The sequence below is a fragment of the Chrysemys picta genome, chromosome 22, assembly GCF_011386835.1.
Source record: "Chrysemys picta bellii isolate R12L10 chromosome 22, ASM1138683v2, whole genome shotgun sequence".
NCBI lineage: Eukaryota > Metazoa > Chordata > Testudines > Emydidae > Chrysemys > Chrysemys picta.
Window position 1 is genome coordinate 10939457 of NC_088812.1, and position 24141 is coordinate 10963597.

At 42.8% G+C, this 24141-nt stretch overlaps 1 protein-coding gene across 3 annotated transcripts in view; it reads left to right on the top strand.

Annotated features, from left to right (window-relative positions):
• The window catches only part of DIP2B (disco interacting protein 2 homolog B), a 134748-nt gene that overhangs the window by 71119 nt on the left and 39488 nt on the right, over positions 1 to 24141 (top strand). For 2 of the 3 annotated variants that reach the window (XM_065576569.1, XM_065576567.1), the window contains exons 3-6: positions 8095 to 8223; positions 11359 to 11484; positions 18040 to 18252; positions 22464 to 22613. In XM_065576569.1, coding sequence (XP_065432641.1) covers positions 8095 to 8223; positions 11359 to 11484; positions 18040 to 18252; positions 22464 to 22613 — 618 coding nt within the window. The remainder of the gene's footprint in view (positions 1 to 8094; positions 8224 to 11358; positions 11485 to 18039; positions 18253 to 22463; positions 22614 to 24141) is intronic. The other variant, XM_065576568.1, reaches the window with a different exon arrangement.

Genomic DNA, 24141 nt, shown 5'->3' on the forward strand with positions numbered 1-24141 from the left:
GCAGGAAGGGTAAAAGAGGCAGTTCAGATAAGAGACGTTGAATAGGGTTACCATATCTAATAAATAAAAAAAGAGGACCCTCCACGGGCCCTGGCCCTGCCCATTTCCCCACCCCAACTCCGCCCCTTCCCCGCCCTAACTCCGCCCCCTCCTCCCTCCCACTCCCAGCCACGCGGAAAAGGCTGCCCGAGCGCTACCGGCTTCACGGTTTGCTGGGCAGCCCCCAGACCCTGCGCCCCTGGCCGGCGCTTCCCCAGCGCAGCTGGAGCCTGGGAGGGGAAGCGCCCAGCCGGGGGCGCAGGGTCTGGAGGCTGCACGGCAAACCGTGAAGCCAGTAGCGCTTGGGCTTCGGGCAGCCCCCTTGCCTCTGGACCCTGCGCCCCCAGCCGGGCACTTCCCCTCCCGGGCTCTGGCGGCGCAGGGTCCGGAGGTATGGGGGCTGCCCAAAGCCCGTAGCGCTCGGCTCTGAAACAGAGCCGAAGAGTCAGGGGAGGAGCAGAGCTGCCGCGGCCGGAGGCTCTGCTCCTCCCCTGACTCTTTGGCTCTGTTTAAGAGCCGAGCTGCCCCAGCGCTACCAGCTTCGGGCAGCCCTCATGCCTCCGGACCCTGCGCCGCCGGAGCCCGGGAGGGGAAGTGCCCGGCCGGCGGCTGGGGTCTGGAGGCAAGGGGGCTGCCTAAAGCCCATAGCACTCGGGCAGCTCGGCTCTTAAACAGAGCCGAAGAGTCAGGGGAGGAGCAGAGCCACCATTTTCCCGGACATGTTCGGCTTTTTGGCAATTCCCCCCCGGACGGGGGTTTGAGTGCTGAAAAGCCGGACATGTCCGGGAAAAAGAGGACGTATGGTAACCCTAACGTTGAAAATTCTCTAAGAACAGGAAGCACATGTTCACTTGAGGGTAGAATGAACACAGCTGAATTTAGGTTGGCCTGGTGGTAAAAAATTGGGGCTTAGTGGGGTATGTCCTGTTGCCCATTATTCTGGATGGGGTCAAGTGAGATGCACTGTCAGAAGTGCAGGGGACACAAGAAAAACTGGTGTGATATCATAGTAATCTGTATGTCGGAAAGTCCTCTTCTGCTGGGAGGATAACTGGAAGCCTCTGGATCCACGTGATGACCCAGTGATATTGGATTTATTTCCATTAGTGGGTGACATGGATTTCTAAATACACATAAGCAAGGCAAATCCATTACATGACTTAATGGGGTTTTCCTCTAATATTATCCCTGTCAGTTGCAATATTTTGCAGAGCTCTTTAATAAACATGCTTATTGTTAGCATTAGGAGACCTGTAGATGACACACGTAGCACCTCATGCATCACTTTAGTGTCATTGTGAGCTAGGATATATTTGCCTCCTTGCTTAATTTAATGAGCTGCTGTCCTCCTCAGATCGCTGCAAACCTGGCAAAGCATATACAGCTCTTTGGCTCAGGGAGTGCAAATGCAGGAAAACCTTGTTGCCAAAATTAGCAACTCTTGCAGCCAGACACACTGTTGGCGGACTGTGTTTTCTTGCTATTTGAGATGATGCATTATGTAATCCGTTCCTAAGGATAGGACAAAAGAATCTTCTCCTTATGTATAAAGGAAATGATATTCACCAAGCCCTGATTTACTGTCAGAACCTTTGTCTGCTTCAGGTAGAGTTCTTACCCCCTCCTCATGTTAATAAGAAGCTACATTATTGGGGATTGTCATGTCGACTTAGGTTATGCAAATCTTTCATTGGCAGTCTTTTTGGGGAACAAGGAATTCTGCAAACAAAACAGATGTCTGAATCTATCCGAATTTTTGCTGCCTCGTGTTTCAAAATAATTCTTCTGCTCTATTGCCCTTGATCTTTATTTTTTATTTTGGACTTCTCTCCCTTCCCCTTGCAGCGTGTGCTTTTCCTTTAGGACTCTGATTTGATCCCATATTTCTGCAACGTCTCTTAGTGAGAGAGAACACAGAGTGCATATTAGTTTGCAGGCAGTTAATATTCCTTGAATTGCCTGATAGTCCTTGTATCACATAAAAGTCTGAAAGTTAATGAACTAGTCCAAAATATTCCTTGTGAAAATTGCTGGAGGATTGGGTATGCAGGAGTAACGTTTAATGAACATAGATCCTGTTATTTTATGGCCATGGATTAGAGTGTTTGTATATTTTTGGTTTGTGTGTTTGCCAGATTAGGAGCAAGGCAGAGTTTATCAAAGCTCTCAAATGCAAAAACAGAAAGCAAAAAAGAATTGCTCTAAAATTTGGACTATATTTTAAAATGCAAACTACTTTGTTTCAGGGGGAAAATAATCTTTGTTCTGCACAAAGGCTTTACTTTCTCACTCTCCGAAGTATACAAGAACATAGTCAAATTACCCTGAGTGCAGCTGACACTAACCACCTGTAAGTAAACAGCAAACAAATGAGGAAAGCCCTTATTATGGGCCCAGTGCTAAAAGGAATTACATGAGTGGGTGTAGATGGCCTTCAGTACCTCAGAGCCTGAGGCCTCTGGGAAGAATAATGTAATGGTGAGCACAGAACACTGGTTTGGAGGGGTCGGAAAGCATATGAAATGGAGTCTTGAGTGAGCTAAAATATCCACCCCTTCCTCCCTCTTTACCAGAGATAGACTTAGCTTTCCATTGCCTACCATTACAAGGATCACTACTAGATAGGCACAGAAAAGACCAGTTAGAAATCAATCTCCTCCAGTGGCCAGGGCAGGACATAGTATCCTGCTAGAGGCAGTATTATTAATAATGGGCATGGGAGGGGTGCTCTGTGCACAAGATGTAAGCAGACCGAGTTCCTGCCCCAAGGAGCTTATACCCCAGATACGCAGACGACGTGAGATACAATGGGAGACGCGGACGGCACTCCCCTAGTATCCTTTTATGCCTATAGTGGTGACAACTTTTGCTGGTCTTCGCTTTTTGTATGCCTTATGGAAGCAGTAAGTCTCCCAGAGGATTATGAATGGAGAGTGGGATAAGGCGGATGTTCGACATGTAGGGTAGAATGGAGAAAGGCCAAAATTTTATGTCCAATGAGTTTTTAGTCTTTCAGGTGTGGAGGGGAAGGAGCAATAATTACAGACTGAACCCGATGCAACGTGTCTGCTACTGAAAAAGGGCTCACACCCTGCATTCAGGAAACGGTGCCCAAGCTGACCTGCAGACCCCTCATACAGACATTTGCTTTTCACGCTGTTTGTATAGGTTTATAGCTGGACAATACTGCATCATTTTAAGGAATAGCCAGTCAAACATTAACACTTGTTCAATTCTTTACACAGACAAGCAGGCTAACCTGCTAGTCTGCTCCTTAGTTTGTTCTTTTGTCAAATGAATCCTACCTGTCTCTGGCTTTATTACTAATGTAAGTATCCCTCTTGGCTGTTGTGGCATTGTTATTGATCACATATGAATTTTTTTTATTGTCTCTTCTATATAAAATCACTTTATAGCTAGTGTCCCTTCCCCTTACTGAGAGGGAGGGAGTAGGGGAGCAGCATGTTCAGCTAGCATCAAATGGCAATTAAAACATCAACTGCATCCTATAAAACCCATATCAAATACAACCATCATGGTGCCTGTGTGTATCCAGGTCCTGCCAGCAGAAACTGCAGCTTGTAGCAGGATTATTCTGAAGGGAATGCTAAATAAAGTCATTTAACATCTGCCAAGCTTAGCTCACTTCTGCTGCTTTGTCAGAGAGCTTTTTAACTGTAGATGATGTACTATAAATATGTACTTCTTCCCAGATCTCTGAATCCTGCTTATGTGCTTTATATTAATTTGTACTCATACACATTCTTATATAACAACAATATTTAAACAAAGAGCTAGATCTTGAGGTTTCATGTCAGTTAGGGATACATTTGATCCCTGTGTAAACGAACTATCATGACTACACTGTGATGTGCTGTGGAATAAACAAAGCTTTTGCATCTTGGAAGCAAGAAATTAAAGTGTATTCAGTAGTTCATTTTAAAGAATAGTGTTTAATTGTGCTGCTGACATCTAGTGGTTACTTACTTACAGTCCTAAATAAATTGTCAAGTGAACAGGAAGGTTTAAGCTGCGTTGTTAGTTGTTGAAGTTGTCTCTTCATTGGCTCTGAATAAAACCTCCCTGTTAATGACAGACACAAACATGGATGAGTCTTAAGCAAAAGTGCAGTTCTTCAGTCTGTCATTTAATGTAATTTGTATCGTGGACAAGAGGAGCTTGTTCAGATGGGTACACAAGGAAGATGCCTTTGACTGTCATTGGCATTGAAATTGCTTGTTTATTTCTTTAAGCCCAGATGATGTGCTTGGCACTGTACAAAGGATAAAAAGACAGTCTGTGCCTGAGGAGTTTACAATTTAAGACTCTGGGTCTGTGTTTATAATGGTCCACATCACAGATCCTTCTACGACTGCGGAGTCCCAATGGGGCTTCCCAAGGGTGTAAGAATCTACCACATGGATCCAATGTAAGGACTGGGCACTATAAAACAATGACTTTTATTTGGAAGGCTGGTAATGCACAGGTGCATGTGTTGCTTTGGCGCTAATAAGGTTTACAGCATATTCTACTTGTTCTAATTGATTAAATTTTCTACAGTAATTATTCTCCCCCTGATATTCCAGGTTTTTCAATATTTTCAGTGTTTAAATGTTTTTAAATCCATAATGTTTGCAGCTGGTGCTTTGTGAAAGATACCAAAGTAACAGTGCAGAAGGGTTTAAAAATCATCCAAAGTGATTCAGCACAGGCAGCAATAGTCCAAGCTTCCTCACCAGTGTATCTCTATCTTGAGATGGAGGCTCCTCTTCTAGGGCACAAGAGGTGAGTTCAGTCTTGATGGCACCCTCGCTAAAACAAGCTGTATAGGGACAGTTATTAGCTGGGAGTGTCTGGTGTGTACCATCTGGGAACTGAGAACTAGACAAACCACCAGGCTCATGATACACAAGCCATTGAAAACACATCAGATGGTAAAAACTTTTGAAGTCTACCAGCCTGGGCTGGAGAGTAACAGACTTGGGTCACTGTCCCCGTTAAGTAGCATTCAGCTATGTTTTCAAAAAGGTGAAATTCTCGTTTGGTGACAGTGCTGATATTAGTACACACAGTCCATTGTTGCAGCTATTTTGTTACTCGTTTTGAATTGTAAATTATCTAAACATTTTACATCAAGGATCTCCAAGCAGTTTACAAACACAAATGTTAATTAAAGTAGCCTTGTGGCCCCTGAAATGCAGCGGAATGCTCTGACCCGCTTTTGCAAATTGGTAGACTTGAAGCATGTTAGGTACAGAAGTTGCACAGATTCATAGATTCTAGGACTGGAAGGGACCTTGAGAGGTCATCGAGTCCAGTCCCCTGCCCTCATGGCAGGACCAAATACTGTCTAGACCATCCCTGATAGACATTTATCTAACCTACTCTTAAATATCTCCAGAGATGGAGATTCCACAACCTCCCTAGGCAATTTATTCCAGTGTTTAACCACCCTGACAGTTAGGAAATTTTTCCTAATGTCCAACCTAAACCTCCCTTGCTGCAGTTTAAGCCCATTGCTTCTTGCTCTATCCTTAGAGGCTAAGGTGAACAAATTTTCTCCCTCCTCCTTATGACACCCTTTTAGATACCTGAAAACTGCTATCATGTCCCCTCTGTCTTCTCTTTTCCAAACTAAACAAACCCAATTCTTTCAGCCTTCCTTCATAGGACATGTTCTCTAGACCTTTAATCATTCTTGTTGCTCTTCTCTGGACCCTCTCCAATTTCTCCACATCTTTCTTGAAATGCAGATTTAAATCCAGCTCTTGGCTCCTAGTCCTGTACCTTTACCCCAAATCCATACTCCTCCCTTCCCAGTCTGCTTATTGATTATTGATGCTCTTAGCTTCTATGCCCAGCAAGTGGTTAAGTGAAAATAAGACTTGCCCCTTCAGTTAGCCCTTTCATTTGAGATGCTCAGGCTTGCACCATGCACTTATTTAAGCCTCCTGCCCCTCCTCTTATTTGGGAATGTGAGTGTCCACGCAAGGAGTTATACTGGTATGACTATAGCAGTATAGTTCTGCCAATGAGCTTATCTATACAGGAAAGTTTTAGGTTCATACCACATCCTTAACCATGGTTTTGAAATGCCGGTGAGGGGACACACAAGTATACTGTCACTAAGGTGCTGGTCTGCAATATGGCAGGTAATAAGTGTCTTGGCTGCCTCGTCAGTTTCATCATTGCCATTAACTAGTTTGTGAAATTGGACAAGTCACTTACCCTCTCTCGGTCTCATTTTCCCCAGATGTACATTGAAAACTTGTCTACCTCATGGTATGGGGAGTGGCGGGGGTGTGTGTGTTGAAGCCTTTATGTTTGTAAATTGCTTCAGAATCCTAAGATGAAAGGCATTACTGAAGTATGATCTGTTATGGTACTCATTTGGTAACTATTGTTTTATTTCTCGTAACGTAAATTTCTGGATGGAGGCTATATTTTAACTTATTTTAACTTATATAAGACTTATTTTATACTGTTTAGTAACAAAAATTAAAGTTGTGGATGAGTGACCCCAACATTTTTGCCACTCCTTAACGTTGATACTTTCCAAAACTTTCATATCCAGATTCTGCAGACAGTGACTGAAGTACCATGCTACAGATAAATGTTCGCTTTTGGGATTTCCGGCTAATTTTGGAATCATGTTATTTACTTACTAAAACAGTTTGATCTATTCTTGTAAATCCTCCTCTGTTCATGCAGCATTGATCTGATACCCTCTCTGACTATTAATTAGGAGCTAAAACGACAGAAGAAGACTGTAATTACAGCACCGCATTCATAGACTGTTCAGTCTTGAGTAATTATGTTGGCACGTTCATGAGCAATATATATGCTTGACATGCAAATTATATACCCTGATTGTAGTTCTGGGCAAAAGGGGTCAAATAAGGAACTTCTATTGAAATGTACTGTCTTGCACTTGCATATGATCCTTTATAATCCCCGTTGTACACGTGGGGGAACTGAGGCACACAGAGGTGAGGTGACTTGCCCGTGATCTCACGGTGGATCAATGGTAGGAGAAGGACTAAAACCCAGGATTCCTGATTCCCTGGGTGAAATCCTAGCCTCATTAAAATCAATGGCAAAGCTCCCATAGACTCCAGTGGAACCAGAATTTCTCCCCCAGTTTCATTCTGTAAACACTGAACTATATTTTCAAGTCCTTCATGTTAATTCAAACCGTTTTGCTCTTTTTTAGTTCTACAAGACAAGCTGTCTTTGTAAAAGAATCAATTTCCTTCCTGTTTACTGTATGTGACCTATCAATAAAAATAGCTTATTTCGATCGCTTGTTCTTCACTCAGACTGCGCTCAGCTGTTTTTAAAGAGGTTTTTTTTCCCCCTAAAGGAAGGATGCAATGCTGTGTTTAAAGCTCTTTCGTGACACATTTGCTTGCAGTGGAAAGTTTTTCTCTTGTAAAATTGCAGGACTTATGCTGGAGAATTTCATGAATTATAGATATGCTGTAATTAGGACTTTTATTTAACTAGTTTCTTCACTAATAACTGAAACCATTTTCTTTAAGTGTTATGAAAATTATGATAATAAAATGGTTGCAATAGATCAGGCTGTCTTGTATATAATTCTCTTCCAAAATTCATTCTTTAGATATCTGTCTTGGTGGAGAACTGTGTTTTTTGTTTGTTTGCCCTCCCCTCCCCCTCCCCCAAGCATTAAAGATTTAATGCAGGTTTAAATCTCAAGGGAGAGATGTATAATTTTTAAAAAGCACAAGGATATAGTACTGCTGGAACCAGGCTAAACTGCTCTTTACAGATCATGCTACACCAGTGTAACTCATGGCCTATACTAGGGGTTTGCACCAGTGGCTAAATCCCAGTTTAGACAAAACCTTAAACATGCTTATTGAACAGCTCAGCAGGCAGTCTTTAATTTCAGGAGCACACTGTGCTGAACCTGTTTGTTCCCTGTGGATAATTTATCAGGTAACAATGGATTTTTAATGTTGTCCAAAAGCAGGTGGCTTTGGGTTGTTGTTGTTTTTAAAGCTCTGGAAGAATTGTGCATTTGTTTTCCAGGGGTTGATCCAGCATTACAAAAGGAACCCAGAAATCCGACACCTGCTCCAGCAGCAACTTCAGCACCATCCTCATCCAAGTATCACCGAGCTCGATCTGGAGGAGCCAGAGATGAACGCTATCGCTCTGGTAAGGATATAACAATCACACCTCAAAGACCTTTGTCAGTGGGAGAATACAGGTCACATGATCTGAGCGGTTCAGCCAGTGAGTGGTCTGATTGCTGAAAGTCCTGTCTTGCTTATAGTGTGTCTAGAAACCAGGGGTACTCAGGGGCCTACGGTTCCTAATGAAAATCAAGAAACAAAGGATGCTGATCAGGGAGAGTAAATGACTCTTTACCTCATGGGCTCCTGGGTTGAGTTTAGCTGGCTAACGGAAGAGAACTTCACTTGGCGCTAATCCATTTTAATGAGTGACAAGAGGCCGATAGGCACACTATAGAAAGACTACATTAATTGAAATGTCCAGTGCCGCCTCCTGAAGGGAGCTCTTGAGAGTAGCCAATTCCTCTTCTCCAGCTAGAGGGAGTTCCAGCTCCCCAGTGATTGGATAATGCCAGAGTTTAGTTTATCTGTAGTGAGGAGTGGACCCAGGACTGAGCTCCCTTAGGGTATGTCTCCACTGCAATTAGACATCAGCGGTTGGCCCGTGCCAGCCGACTCGGGCCCATGGGGCTTTGGCTAGGGGTCTGTTTAATTGCAGGGTAGATGCTCAGGCTTGGGCTGTAGCCCAAACTCTGGGACCCTCCCACCTCGCAGGGCTCTAGGGCCCGGGCTCCTCCCCAAGCCCACACTTTAATAAAACAGCCCTACGAGCCTGAGTCTGTTGGCAAGGCCAGCTGCGGGATTTTAATTGCAGTGTAGAGATATCCGTAGAGCCCCTCAGAAGGGTGGCTGAGTGCTTGGAGTTAGCATTGAAATCATTGGCAAAGTAGTGTTGGGATCACAGGTGCCAACTCCATGGGTGCTCCAGCCCTAGTCCACCCATGGAAAAAATTAGTGGGTGCTTAGCACTCCCTGGCAGCCAGCTCCCCACTCTCCTCCTGCGCCTCCCCCCCGCCGCAGTCAGCTGTTTCCGGCGTGCAAGAGGCTCCGGGAGTACAGAGCACGCTCAAGGGAGGGGGTGGGGCAGGGGTGGGGACTTGGGAGAAGGGGGCGGGTGGGGGCGGAGCAGGGGAATGTGTGCGCGCGCACACACACCCTGGGCCCGGAGGAAGCTGGTGCGTATGGTTGGGATTAATTTAGCTGTAGCCACCTACCAGCCTAGGACAGAATTTGCGTTCAGCAGTGCAGAGCTACCAAAGCCCAGTTCAGATCAGTGACGTTTAGTTACCTGCTGCTCCCTAGACAAGCTGCATTCCACACTTCTGGAATCACAGACTGACAGACACATCTGCCCTGGAGGCTAAGAACTGTTCTCCGTTGTGCTCACATGTTCCGAGCGCCTCCGTCTGACTCCTGTCCTGCTGATTTCCTCTGCTGCTCAGGAGGAAGACGACTGGAGGTGGGGGGGGTGTAGAAGCAGGAGGCAAGTTCCCACTCACAGTCTGAAGCTGAACTTGTTGGTCAGGAAAAATGCACACCCTTGAGCACCTAGCTATGCCCACCTAACCCCCAGTGTAGACGCAGCTAGGTCAATGGAACAATGCTTCTGTAGACCTAGCTACCATCACCAGGGGAGGTAAGAGTTCCTACACAACAGAAAAACCCCTTCCCTTGCTGTAGTCTGTGTCTGTGCTACAGCTCTGTAGTTATGCCTCTGTGGCACTCATCATGTAGACATGGCCTAATTCACTTCACCATCTGTGTGAAGGGAACATATTTATCTCACAGGGGGATTGTGAAACTTAATTCACTTTTGTAAACTGCTTTGAGCTTCTTGGATGGAAGGCCCTATAAAAGTGAAAAAATAGCAGCAGCAGCAGTATTTTTTGTGTGGTATTGTGCTGTGATTTATTTAGGTTTCTTAAGGGCTGGTGCCAGCAGCTAAATCCACTGATTCAATTGAGTGTGTCCCCCACTGCAGGCTTTCCTCTCCCATAATACAGTTCTGATTACCAATCCAGTGATGTATGCCAAGAGAGCTGGCACTGGAGTCCCAAGGTCACTTTGGAACCATTCATGTCTCCAGGATTCCAAAATTCTTTTCCCTGCTACTTTTCTGAAATTATTCCCATAAAAGTACCCCAAAAAGAGTGAAGAATCTCTGACCTCCATCAGAGGATGGGTGAAAACAGTATTTCTCTGGCTTTTGTTTTGTATTTAGATTGATTTGTAGAAAAATAAATGCAAATAAACATTTGACTTATTTTAAAAAATAAGTGCAGATCTGACAGCTTCTTCTGACATGTCTCTAATTTCCCTTTTATTTTCCTCTGAGGGCAACAAATTCTACAACGTTTTATTTCTTCTTGTGCTGTGGTAAAATATTTGATTCCTAAACTTATGTTTGGTTCGTGGCATTGGGGTGTGGATTGTTCCCTTGAATCCATAGGCTGGTTCCCTGGTCTTGCCATTGAATGATTGCAGTAATTCTTCTGACTTTCTGTGTTAAAACTTTGGGCAGGCCGCTACTGAATGCGCAAAGCAGGGCAGGCTTGTTCAGTTAAAGGATCCATTGTATTCTAATGTAAAGTATAAATGTGTCTGATCTTTTAAAATACTTCGAAGCTGATGAGTTCTATGGAGCATTGGCACCGGTGCATTTTTATGATTTAACAAGACGTTATGGTATTGCTTGGTGGCCAGCCAGTTTGGTAATCGACTGTGCTAGGTGCTGTACAAAGATGATCTAGAAAAAGACAGCCCTCTGCACCAAAGCTCGTAGTCTGAAAGACAAGATGTAACCGTTGGTGAAGACAGGCAAGCAGGTTGGGATAGAAGGTTGGGGGGAAAAGGGTTACAGAAATGCAATTTGCTACAAAATAGTTGCTAGAGAGACAAAGGGGTCTAATGGTTAGTGTAGGATACTTGGAACCAAAGTTTCTGGCTCTTCCACTTGTTTGTTCTGGATTGGCAAATCACTTAACCACTGTTTTATTTTCCGCATCAGTAAAATTGAAATGTCATAGGCGGGGTGGCAGAGCTTAATTCACTGTTTATGAAGGTGCTGTGAAGTCTTGGCTAGAAGGCGCGAGGGCAGGGTAGTATGGTGGCTATAATATATGTGAATAACTCCTTTTTAAACTACATAATATATAAAAAATATTCCTACTATGTTTTTAGTTTTGCAAAACTAAGGGTGGTAATTTCCATTTTGCAGATATCCACACAGAGGCAGTTCAAGCAGCACTGGCAAAGCATAAAGAACAGAAGATGGCCCTGCCCATGCCAACTAAAAGACGTTCCACATTTGTACAATCGCCAGCTGATGCCTGCACGCCCCCAGGTTAGGAACACTCTTGCCGGTTGTGGTTCTGAGAGGGGTTGATAAATCTCCTAACAGTTTCCAAGGCAGGAGGCTGAAGTTATGCAAAGATTGTTAAATATCCTGTTGCACTTTTATCTGGTATATAATTTCTAAGGCTCCCTTGTCACATCTTAGTGGCTGGTGATTTGCATGTTCAGGGAATGTGTGTTGAGTAACCCTCCCTTGCAAAGCTGATATCTCAGCTGTGCTTTACAATAGGGAGAAATAATTCATCCTCTGAGGCCTTTTAAAGCCCCAGTTGTGAAAGCTGAGGCACTTTCTTGGACTGAGAATTCCTCTTTTACTTTCCGGATCCCTATTTCAGTCTCTTGATCCATAAAAAGTTAAAACAACATTGTGGGCTTGTGTTTTCCTAAGGTTAACACACAGCATTCAAAAGCAGCCACCAGTTTTCCAAAGCTTAGTAATTTACAATGATGCACCTTACTGAGGCATGGACTCGGAGATTTCTGTGATCCCAGAATACTCAGGGCCTCTTCACTCCCTGCCTACTCATATGAAGTGGCTATCATGGGCCTCAGCTATAAAGCCACTCACATAATTTGTTGCAGGTCCTGGTAGGTTTTCATCAAATATTAATGAATAAACTTTTTTCCGTTTTTCAAGCAGCTTTGTGCACAAGGTTATGGGTTGTAAATACAGTTGCACAACCTCAGACCATTGTGCTGATGGCAACAATACCATAACCCCTGGGTGCTACAGTTTCACACATTGCTGTGTAATCTCTGCTCATTCCAGTTTTTATATTTACACCAGTGCAATAAACCTGTTAGTATTAAAAAAAAAAAAAAAAACTCTGAGACTGCGATTTATATCCTCATGTAGGAATTATCCCGAGTTTATTATTGACTTGGTACATTCCAACTGTGTGTTCATCACTATACAGAACGTAGAATAAGAAACTGGTGTTGCACCAGGTGGCCTACAATTGAATGGACGCTGAGGGCCTGACCTAACTGGGGGAATCCTTTCATTGACTTCTGCCCTTTGGATCTGTCCTTAATACTAATCATTATTTTCACTCTGCGAAGTCAGTGGGACAACCCAAAGTAATAAACACAAGCCTGCTGCCTCTTTGCAGCATCAGATTTTAAAGGAAGGATTCTATATAACCTTCAAGAGGCTCTTGTATAAAATGAGCCCATTGGCCCTGGGTAAAAGTCTGTAACTCCAAAATAATCTTACACTTGATGCCCTGTTGTGAATATAATTTCAACTCCTTTACAGAGCCTTGGTGTGAGAGTAGGTTTGGGGAGTGGATGCATCTTTTTCCAAAGGTGGTGTCACTTTGTACATGCTCCCTTTCTGGGTTTGCTTTTTTTAGTGCTGTGTGGCTTGCTCTTTTCTGAGATATCTCATCTGAAGGAGCTTCCTGTTGTTAATCTCTGGATAGGTATTGCCCTTCATTAAACCTGCCACGCTCCTGCCACTATGCCTGTAAAATTCACAATCTTTAAACCCTCAAAAACCTAACCAGGGTCTGGCAGCTGGGAGCAGTTAACGAACTGTACTTTGTTGGGGTTTTTTGTTCTATTTTTGGACAAATGCATAAATTGTACTTTGTGCGGCAGGGGAATTTAAAGTGTTTAGCTTGGTCGAAGGCTCCTAAGCTCTTTGTCAGTATATGTGACCTAATTATGTGGATATTCAGATTCTTTCAGACAACTTGAATTACTGCCATCTCGTTTCTCTTTATGGCCTGAAATTATTCACTAATGTCATGAGGTTATTATCTCAGCTTCCCCTTTGCAGGGGTTCTTTGTGCCTAGATATTACTCAGTCATGTGGATCAACGCATTGACAAAAACAGCAGTATGCACAGCAAGGATTAAAATCCAGCCAGCTTTCCTCTCTGCATTGAACCTTGTGCATATGCAGCACGTGCTATACTATGCTCCCGCACCAGGCATGGACAAAGGAGTGGAATGACCTGAGGAAAAGGAGTGATAAATTATCAAGCTGCATCTAACTCCCGCTGGTCTGGTGGCAATGCTTGGTGCTCAATGGCAGGGATCTGTATTTGTGGGCCAGAGCTCAGGAGTTGACTCACAGGCCTTGATGGTAGCTGGGTGTGAAGCAGAAGCAGCGTGTTCACAGCCTCTGGAAGGAAGGGGGATGTTTCTCTGTACAGTCAGTGACCTCCCCTGACGGAACGACTCTGGGGTTTAGCTCTTCTGAAAGATGCCATGTTGCAGGCCAGTGGAGAGAATGAAAAGGAAAGAGTCTAAGGAGCTCAATGTCCCCCTCCCATTTCTCTCTGGAGAGGGAGGAATAGAAGAAACAGTGTACTCACTCAAACAAATTGACAGATTTTTGATAGGCTGTATGAAATTAGTAGGACCTCAGTCCAGTTTCTGGTAGGCGCAGGTATCCATATTGTCAAAAGCTACCACTGCTATCTCTAACGCCCCCTGCAGTCAAAGCAGAGGTATCAAGGACTGAGGATGGATCTCCTCTCGCCCCTAGAGTGGGGTTTAGACACAGGTGTCATCAGCTTGTGGGTGAAGCATCTCAGCTGCTGCCCATGCTGAACCTGGGGCATGACCAGCTAGAAGAAATTAGTCTGCAGGGCTCCATCACCTTTCATCATCAGCAAGTTAATAGACTTCAGTCTTCTCTGCTAGTTCAGATGCTTGTGTAAGAGTTCCTCCTCCCAACAAGCAGATGGAGACAATGCAGTCTTATACTGCTTGTTTAAGGATTTAGCACCATGAAAATTTAGGTGAATACTTCCGTTACATAGACACTAGACCAACGACCTTATTTAGCAAGCCACCAATTTTAATAACCATTACATCTACTAGAACCTTTCAAAAAACTGCAGAAGTGAACATGAAGACGATGCTGATGTGCACAGGAAGGAAGGCAGTCTGAGCTGGTGTAGAGGGTCTCAAACAATATTAAGAGGGAATATTTTTCCATGTAGCTTTTTATATAGCATCAGCAGTGACTTAGATTGCTGACAACACATTTTCCATACGGTGCTAGGGAAGCAAATCTCTTGTGTAGAAAACAACAAGATTCTAAGTGCTCACCATTAAGAGGCTTAACACGGAGACTGATAAACCAGACAAACTTCTCTAAGTTTACAGAAGTCACTGGGCTGTCACAGAACTCGTGGCATTCAGCACCTAAGCACCTGCTTGGAGTTTTTGCAAGAAAGTCTCTCCCATGCACTTGTTTTGGACAGTGCTGTGTTTGATTTTGAGTTTAGATGTGTTCTTTTTAGCGGAACAGGTTACGTACTCTTGTAAAAGAGGCATATAAAGTTAACTTTGCCAATGCCTCAAATTATTTAAGCATAATTTTCATATCACGTGAGACTTTTGCACGGTAAAAACAAACAGGAAATGTTTTGTTTTTGCAGTAATTCTGTTCTGTTAAACACCAATCTTTGCTGTAAGGGCTGGCTGGAAGAAATCTATTGAATCACATGGCTGTAAAATGTGTATCGGACACTGGCGCAAATGTCAAATACCAAATCCAGTAATGATAATGCGAAGCATTCTGGGCTTTAAATGCTTCCTGCTTGATTTTTACATGCAGAGGTTGCTTCTAAAGCTCCTGGAGGATAGTGAATTCCCCAGAATCAAATGGACTTAACATGAAGCTTGTATGAACACTTGTGTATATGGCAAATGTTGGGATTTTGCATGAGATTGTATCTCCTCTTGTGTCAATGGACCATCACTGTTTGCTTTAGATCACGCCCTGCCAAATGCTTCCCTGCACATCACTGATCGATGGCTGACAGGATGCTTATAGCTCCCGCATATTGCACTGTCAGGGCACATAGACACATTTACATGCAAAGGGCATATTTAAAACATTCTTCCTGATCTGGGGAAATTCTGTCTGGAGCTGGTGAAGCAGCAAAACACTCCCTACACTGTAAAATATGTACTAATGCATATTTTGTGGCATAATGACCTTTGTATTGTATTCAGTGCAAACTCTACACTTGTTGAAATACCTACTTAGCAGTGTCTAGTAGTATCACGAACAAAGGAAGACACTGAATTCCTCACTGATGACAGGTCTCCTAAGAACCAATTTTAACTCATTAAAAACTCTTTTTTAAAGCCTGGCAAATTGGGTAATTGAATTGAAACAATATACCTAATTGCATAATTGATCCCATGAAGAAAACTAATGAAACAAATTGGCTACAAACCCAATAACCCAAAACCAGTTTTGCTGCCTTTTTCAAATCAAGTTATTTTAATTTCAGACATATGCATATTAAGTTAAAATAAATTAAAATGGCTTCATGGAATCTATTTACAGCTGCAAGGGAGGCTGTTCAACGTAGAATCTTGAACTATGTATTTCTTTTGAGAGAACTTTTTAGAGTAGCAGCCGTGTTAGTCTGTATCCGCAAAAAGAAGAACAGGAGGACTTGTGGCACCTTAGAGACTAACAAATTTATTAGAGCATAAGCTTTCGTGGACTACAGCCCACTTCTTCGGATGCATATGTAGTCCACGAAAGCTTATGCTCTAATAAATTTGTTAGTCTCTAAGGTGCCACAAGTCCTCCTGTTCTTCTTTTTGAGAGAACGTATTCCTTCGGCAGGCCCAAAGGCCTCCACTGTTGAATGAGCTATATTTTAGGTGCATTACACTGAATGTATTATCTTTGGCAGGTGAACTTCCAATTGCAGCTCTTCCTGTGGATAGCAAGATGCACCTGCCATCTGGCAGGACACAGGGTAGCTGCTCCTTTGGATCGCTCTAGTTATACATTGGATGTTTATATACTCCGTTTTATTCTGAGATTGAATTTTAACCTTTAAATGATTTGTTCTTATATCAGATATCTGCTCAGAGTTACACTCTGTAACTGTTGGCACTTGTGCCAGCGCTTACTGCATGGGCCCAAAAGTGAACCATGTTCCCTATTCGGGGTATGATCCAAAACCCAATGAGAGAGAGCTTTTCCTTTGACATCAATGAGCTTTGGGTCGAGATCTCAGTTACGTCTCCTATACAATCCCATGTTGAGATTTTGACTTGTTGCCTCACCTTGTCCCTGTTCTTGTCTCTTTGAATTTGACATTGACTTCCTGATTTTGTGGTGATCTTTAAATTGGCAATATGTAATATAAAGCCAACAGGTGTCCACTTGCTCCTTGGTATAAGAGTGGGGAATTGGCACTAACCACAGCAAATGGATTCATGGTCTGCTGATAGGTACCCTAAAGCCCTTAATAATCTGGCCCTATTTACCCAACACCTCTTTAAGGCCGGGGAGGTGGACTGGTTTATCACTTGTGGTCTTGAGATTCCATCTGGAGGGCAGCAGGATCTTTTTGACTGAGGGACTCAATCTGTGGAGTCCCCTTCCCTCTGAATCTGTGGAGTCCCCTTCCCTCTGTATCTGTGGAGTTCACAACAGTTCTTTCTGTTAGACCCACTCCAATTTGGCTATTTTTGACTTCTCTTTTGTTAGTTGTTCCTGGTTTTTTCCCCATCCCATTGGTTGACTGGCTGTTCCCCTTGTCTGCATGGCTTCCTGCTTTATTTTAATTGTCCTGACTTTTGTACAAGACCATGGGCCCATTGTGAGTCTTGGGTGCTGTATGAATACATTAGAACTTGCTATTGATTTGCAGCATTTGCCTCTTAACTGCAGCCCCTTTCTCTGGTTGGGTGCTGTTTCTTGCCTTGGCAAGTAGGTGGGCTATGATAAAAGTCTTACTCCTGACTTGAGAGACTACTAAAGAGCAGGATTATTTCAGAACACTAAAATATTTAAAGCCGAAGTATATTTATATGTAGCACCATGCACTTTTATGGCACTAAATAAATAATGTGAGATCTCTTATGATATCTATATTCTTAGTTCATGGGATCATAATAGAGGAAATACGGTCTCCTTGCACATGCAGGATGCAGACCCCTGTTGTATGATTTTTTTTCGAGGTACTGTTCAAATATGTACAACAACAAAGAGAATGAGCTATATCATATCATCACATATGAATAGCTTTATTTGCTGGGGAGCATAAAGTTGCTGCTGTCTGCATGTATTCCTGCAAAATAGTTATTGCATTGTAGACATTTGTCCATGTCTTCAAACAAACTTGCTCCTTCAAAAGGCTTGGCAATGACACAGGCTGATCCGCTGACACTTAGGTTTCCATTTCAGAATGACTGCTGCTGAGCAACACAGCAGATGGCTCAATAGAGAGTTTGAATGGTACAATTATGGGGGCGAGGGAATGCACTAATGGGTCTCCCTATGACAGGTATAACTATCTGACTAGTGTTAATTATCTTTGTAAGTTTTTCTTTACAGGAGTAAATTGGTTCAAACTGGGGATGTTTGCTTCTTCAACAGATTTTATCTCCATTTTGGCCTATGTAACCTTGTTGACGCCAAGTCTTTAAAGAGCATCCTCCATGTTAGGAATGTGAACCCTTTGTCAATAGTAGGTCAGTTGCCAAGGAGCATGCTAAGTGCAATGTGCTTTCCAAAGAGGCTAGATTCTCTTGTTTTGATTCCACACAGACACATCTTCTGCATCCGAGGATGAGGGATCGCTAAGGCGCCAGGCTGCTCTTTCTGCTGCATTGCATCAGAGCTTACAGAATGCTGAGTCCTGGATCAACCGATCTATTCAGGGGTCATCCACATCTTCATCAGCATCGTCTACACTATCCCATGGAGAAGGCAAAGGGACCAGTGGGACACTAGCTGATGTATTTGCCAATACTCGAATAGGTAGGAACTGGGTATGAACAGCAAAACTAAAACTGCTTCAAGTTTAGATTCTGTTTTCACAAAGTTAGAATCCCCCATTATCTAAGGAAAATTTGGTGTAAGGCATCATTCTGTCTCCATGGAACCCACTGGGCTTCTGTAGACTCACCAACACTGAGCTCGGCCCAAGAGTTTGGAAAAGTGCAGTTGGTCAGAGGGAAATAGGTGTAGAAAAGATCCCAGGGATGCACTTACAATGTTGACATGCTCACTGCAGAGCTTTCTTTCTGCACATAGGTGTTGCTAATGCTTGCGACTACCTGAAGCTGCTTGCATAAACAATGCTGCCAAATGTAGGGAGTGACTTTGGCCTTCATGTTCTGTGGCATGTCACAGCTGTATCTTTTCCTAAAACAAGTCGGGGTGTTGGAATACTTGCTTTTTAAAAATTCTACATGCAGTATTAGACCCTAATAATCTCTTATCTTAGTATTTATTGTTTAAAAAACAAAACCCCAATGCACACAGCTATTCATGAGAGAATTACAACATCACAAATTAAAGATCTGACACAGATTTGAAGCCTTGACTATTTTCCAAGCTAGCTGTCGATGTTGCTGAGAAGGGGTGGGGAGGGAATTACAGATCTGGATACCCCAGGCTCAGTTTTTTGATGCTCTGAGGTGCTCCCTGCTGCTGATGCTGCTGTATGAAATTTCAGGGTTTGTTTTGCTCCATTGCTCATCTTTCCCTTTTATATGCTCTTAAGGTTATTACTGCAACCCAGGGGGATAGCTGTATCTGTGTGCTCTGTGCTTTGGCTTAATTGGTTTGGAGCAAGCAATGCATAGAAGAGTTGGTGATTTTACCAGCTTCGCTTTACTCTGTTCCTTTGACATTTATATTGCTGATGTTTTTGTTTCTCTTTACTGGGATGCAAGTGGTTTTCTGAAATGGAAAACTGCACATAAAATGTAGTCAGTATAATTAATGCTTTATTGAAACACAGTGGCACTTTAAAAACTGGGGAATGCAAAAAAAAAAATTACAATTGTGGAATCAGCTTTCTGATAATGAATGAGGGCTGCTCGCTGTTCAGCACCTGTGTAGTTCCTGTCAAATTAATACCTAATTTTCATAGCACTTGTTTTCAAATGATGTCCAGCAAAATCTTGTGCACGAGTTAGTTTAAAATAAATAAAAGCAATCTTTTTATCATAATATTTGCATTGGCAACATGAAATAGATATGTTTCAGAGTATCAGCCGTGTTAGTCTGTATCCGCAAAAAGAACAGGAGTACTTGTGGCACCTTAGAGACTAACAAATTTATTTGAGCATAAGCTTTCGTGGGCTACAGCCCACTTCTTCGGATGCATAGAATGGAACACACAGAAGATATTTCGAGTGACACCATCATAGGACCTAATCACGTTAGCCACGCCATCGGGGGCTCATTCACCTGCACATCTACCAACGTCATATATGCCATCATGTGCCAGCAGTGCCCCTCTGCCATATACATTGGCCAAACCGGACAGTCTCTACGCAAAAAAATAAACGGACACAAATCTGACATCAGGAATCATAACATTCAAAAACCAGTGGGAGAACACTTCAGCCTCTCTAACCACTCAGTGACAGACTTGAAGGTGGCAATTTTGCAGCAAAAAAACTTCAAAAACAGACTCCAAAGAGAGACTGCTGAACTTGAATTAATATGCAAATTAAATACAATTAACTTGGGTTTAAACAGAGACTAGGAATGGTCGGGTCTTACACTAATTGAATCTATTTCCCCATGTTAAGTTCTCCTCACACCTTCTATGGGTCATCTCGATTATCACTTCAAAAGTTTTTTTCTCCTGCTGATGATAGCTCATCTCAATGGATTGGCCTCTTGCAGTTGGCATGACTACTTCCACCTTTTCATGTTCTCTGTATGTATAAATATCTTCTTTCTGTGTGTTCCATTCTATGCATCCGAAGAAGTGGGCTGTAGCCCACGAAAGCTTATGCTCAAATAACTTTGTTAGTCTCTAAGGTGCCACAAGTACTCCTGGTTTTTTTTGTGAAATAGATATGTTCATCAGATGTCAACATCTAAAATTGTATGCATTAGAACTCTTGCATAAACAGTTTTATATAGAATCATAGAATATCAGGGTTGGAAGGGACCTCAGGAGGTATCTAGTCCAACCCCCTGCTCAAAGCAGGACCAATCCCCTGACAGATTTTTGCCCCAGATCCCTAAATGGCCCCCTTAAGGATTGAACTCACAACCCTGGGTTTAGCAGGCCAATGCTCAAACCACTGAGCTATAGAGAGGAGTAAAAAAGTTCCTGCCTGGTCACCATTGCACAAAGCGGTACAGAACCAAGGTGCTTGTTCCCACTGAGCTTAGGAGCAGGTACATTCCCCACCGGCATAGTTCCCAAGATGCATAGGAGTGATGTTCCTCTCCTGTACACTTCCTTCCTTGCATGCCATAGGAGATGCACAGGTGTGGAGCTCCTGTCCTGCTGTCCTTAGGAAGTGGGTGACAGGTTCCCCTCCTCTGCACTGCTAAGATCTATAGGAAATGTGGGGGATCCCAGTGCCCCCCAGATCTGCTAGTACTAGAGAAAATGTCATGCACCAGCTGCATGGGAACTGCTGCTGTGTGTCTGGTGCTGTAGTAAGCTTTGTGCTCCTGTGCCAATCCAGGGTAAACCTGCAGGGCTCGTCATTTCTCTTTTAAGAAAAACAACAATGTTGTTATACCTTTTGTTGTTTATTTCAGTTAGAAGATGAAATAATTAATATAACCTTTTATGCAAAATGTGTTACTTTTAGCATTACCATCAATGAAATGTGACACTGTAAGCATTAAAGAAACAGGAAATGACCAAAGTAATTTTCGTTAATATTCTGGTGCCCTTAGAGGTCACACATTTGCTTAATAACCATATTGGTGTGTGAAAAATTCATATTCCCATCATCTTACACACTCCCTGTTCATGCTTTCGAACTTTCAACTTATCTGTCTTATAGCTTTCATTGCCCAAAATATTAGAGAAGTTGTGTGAGTTGTTTTACAGGCCAGTGTTAAGGTTGTTACATGAATCTTCATATGTCAGTATGGATAAAGTGTGAATTACAAAAGTAATGGAGTATTAATGAAAATTACCTTAATTTGGTTATTTCCAGTGTGTTCAGTGCCTATATTCTTTCATAGTAATGCTCTAGCTGCTTTAGATAAGTTATATTTCTTCAGTAATATTAAACCTGGTTTAACAAGGCATTTGTGTAGGACAGTAAATACTATGAATATAATACAGCCACTTCTGTACTTTAACAATGCACGGCAACACAATGTGGCAGCTTAGGATAAAGTGAAAAATACCATATCCAATTAAACTTACAGAGGAGCCTTAGCTAGACAAAATGTACTTTCTTAAATGGAGCAGAGCCATATTTAGCACTCCTGCTATTGCCCAAAGGACCTTAGAGTTTTGAAATAATGCAAGTGGATCTCTATTTGACACATCATCTGAAAGCCAGGACCTCCGGCAGCAAAATGCCCCCTAACTTGAGGCTCTCAGGCCAGCATCATTTCATAGAGGCCTAGGTTTTTCTTGCAGGTCTATTATCAACTACTGTCCAGGTTCCACCCTGCTTAACTATTGAAACTGAAGGGTACCACAGCCCAGCATGATGTTTTTTCCAATCTCCTTCTAAGGATTACAGCTATAACCAAAGTTTTTTCCCTCTTGTTTAGTTTACAAATCTGTAACTCAGGAGGAAGTCATGCCATGTGAGACATTATTACAGCTCAGATTCTAGCAGGAGATAACACAGCAGCTTTCTGTTCTAGGAGTTTGACCATCAGAAGGCAAATTTTCATCTAAAAGTACTTTTTTTTTTTTTTTTTTTTAAGTACCTACTGTCTAGAGTTCGCATGGTATAGTGGTTAGAATAGGAGTAGCTCGGGCTCTGTCATTGAGTTGCTTTGTGACTTGGAGAAAGTTTTTCTATGCCTCCATTGTGCAAGATGGATAATGCACGCCACCTTAGGGTGCTAAAATAATGTTTAGAAATCACCCTAAGATGCTTTCACAAAAGCCAGGGTAGAAGGGTAAAGCATTATTTTGTTGTTGAGGACAGTAGCTGATGGGTAATTGACATTTTACTTGGCCATTGGATAATGGAAGGTGCACATTAAATTGAATATCAGTTTTCTCCCTTTTCAAGAGAATTTCTCCGTTCCCCCTGATGTCACTGCAACTACCTCCTCATCCTCTTCCTCAGCACGCCCAGCAACTATTGATCTTCCTCCATCAGGAATCGTGAAAGGCACGCACAAGGGATCCAATCGATCTAGTCTCATGGACACTGCTGATGGTATGGAACCTTTGAGTACCCACAAATGAGAGCATGGCATGGGAGAAGCTGAACTGGGGGGGGGGGGGGTCAGTGATGTGTGTGACTTGCAGAATGTGCTTATACTTGCTGTAGGTTCCTAAACCAATTCAGACTCGCTACAAACACACCCTGTTAAGTTTAAGTGGCTGCAATGTCAGCCGTAATATACCCCCAGACTGTGGACACTCCCTGTGCTGCCTACCCACTCAGCAAAAAAAATCCTTGACAGCTGAATAGTCTTCACAGCACACCCCAATCTCAACACATTTAGCTCTGTTGGTTCCAGAAGTCCAAGACTTTTGGGACCGAGATTTTTTGTAAGTCACTTGCTCACAGTTCTCGAGAGCCTACCTTCAACAGCTATTTTAGAGAATAACAGTTGTTTGGTGGGATGAAGCAGTTTTAATACTTTCCCAAACGTGCCTGAAACTAGGTTATAATTGTCTTTCAGGGAGACTGAATGTCTCAGATGATGGGAGCTCAGCTTTCTCGTCTAGATTGCTGATTCATTTCCTACCCTGTGATTTACATTCAGTGCCATCAGATGGCCTCTGAAGGGAATTTTCTTATAGGAGGTTCCTCAGTCTAGTTCCTGATGGACAAACCAATGAAAACGACAAACACCAAGGGCAATCTGAACAGCAGCCAAGAATTGAACGGGCCCTTCTCACTACTCCCTCAGATTGCTAGTGAGACAGATGCCATGAGGGGACGTGGGGAGCTTGCACTGCTGATGTATATACTCTGAGGGCAGAATAGTTCAGTCCCCAGGGGTGCCAACAGAAAAATAACCTGGCACTTTCCAGTGCTAAATTTACTGATATTGTGGTTGGTAAATGTCAAGCATCAGGTACAGAGCTGAAGCTTATGAACAGTATACAGAGAAGGAGAAGGAGGTCTGGGTAAAACTCTTTGTTGGGTTAATTTAAAAGTCAATTCCTTCCTCACAAAGATCAGTCATGCTTAGGAAAACTGTTACTCTTTGCGTTGGATTTTCAAAGGAGCCTTTATCTCACTGCAACATCTAACTTCATGTTGAAGGTGCAGCTAGTAAGTGAGGGTAGCTTTTAAAAGAAGCTCTGCTGTCTTTCTTTTCAGCTTCTTGCCTTTTGGTAACAAAGTCCAGAATTTATATGTGGGTTTGTTGCTTTTAAAATGCTATTGTATTGGAATCCACACAAACTGAGGGGAGACTAATGAAAACACAATTCTTAACTATAGCTTTGGTACTATGAAGCTGATAAAAATACTGATCATAAACTGTTTGGTCTAAATCTCTGAGGTAAAAGTGGTGTCAATGCTTGTAAGTCTTACCAATGCCCTCTGCTGATCAAGTCATGCAATGGCACTGGCAGTTATTCTGAAGACATGCTAAATTGCATGCCACGTTTCACAGCACATGTAATGTACCGAAGACAGATGGGAATGAGACTTCAGAAAGGGAGGGGATAAGTTACTAACAATTTCTGCCCTCTTGATTAAAATAGAACCAAGCCCAATAGTCTTC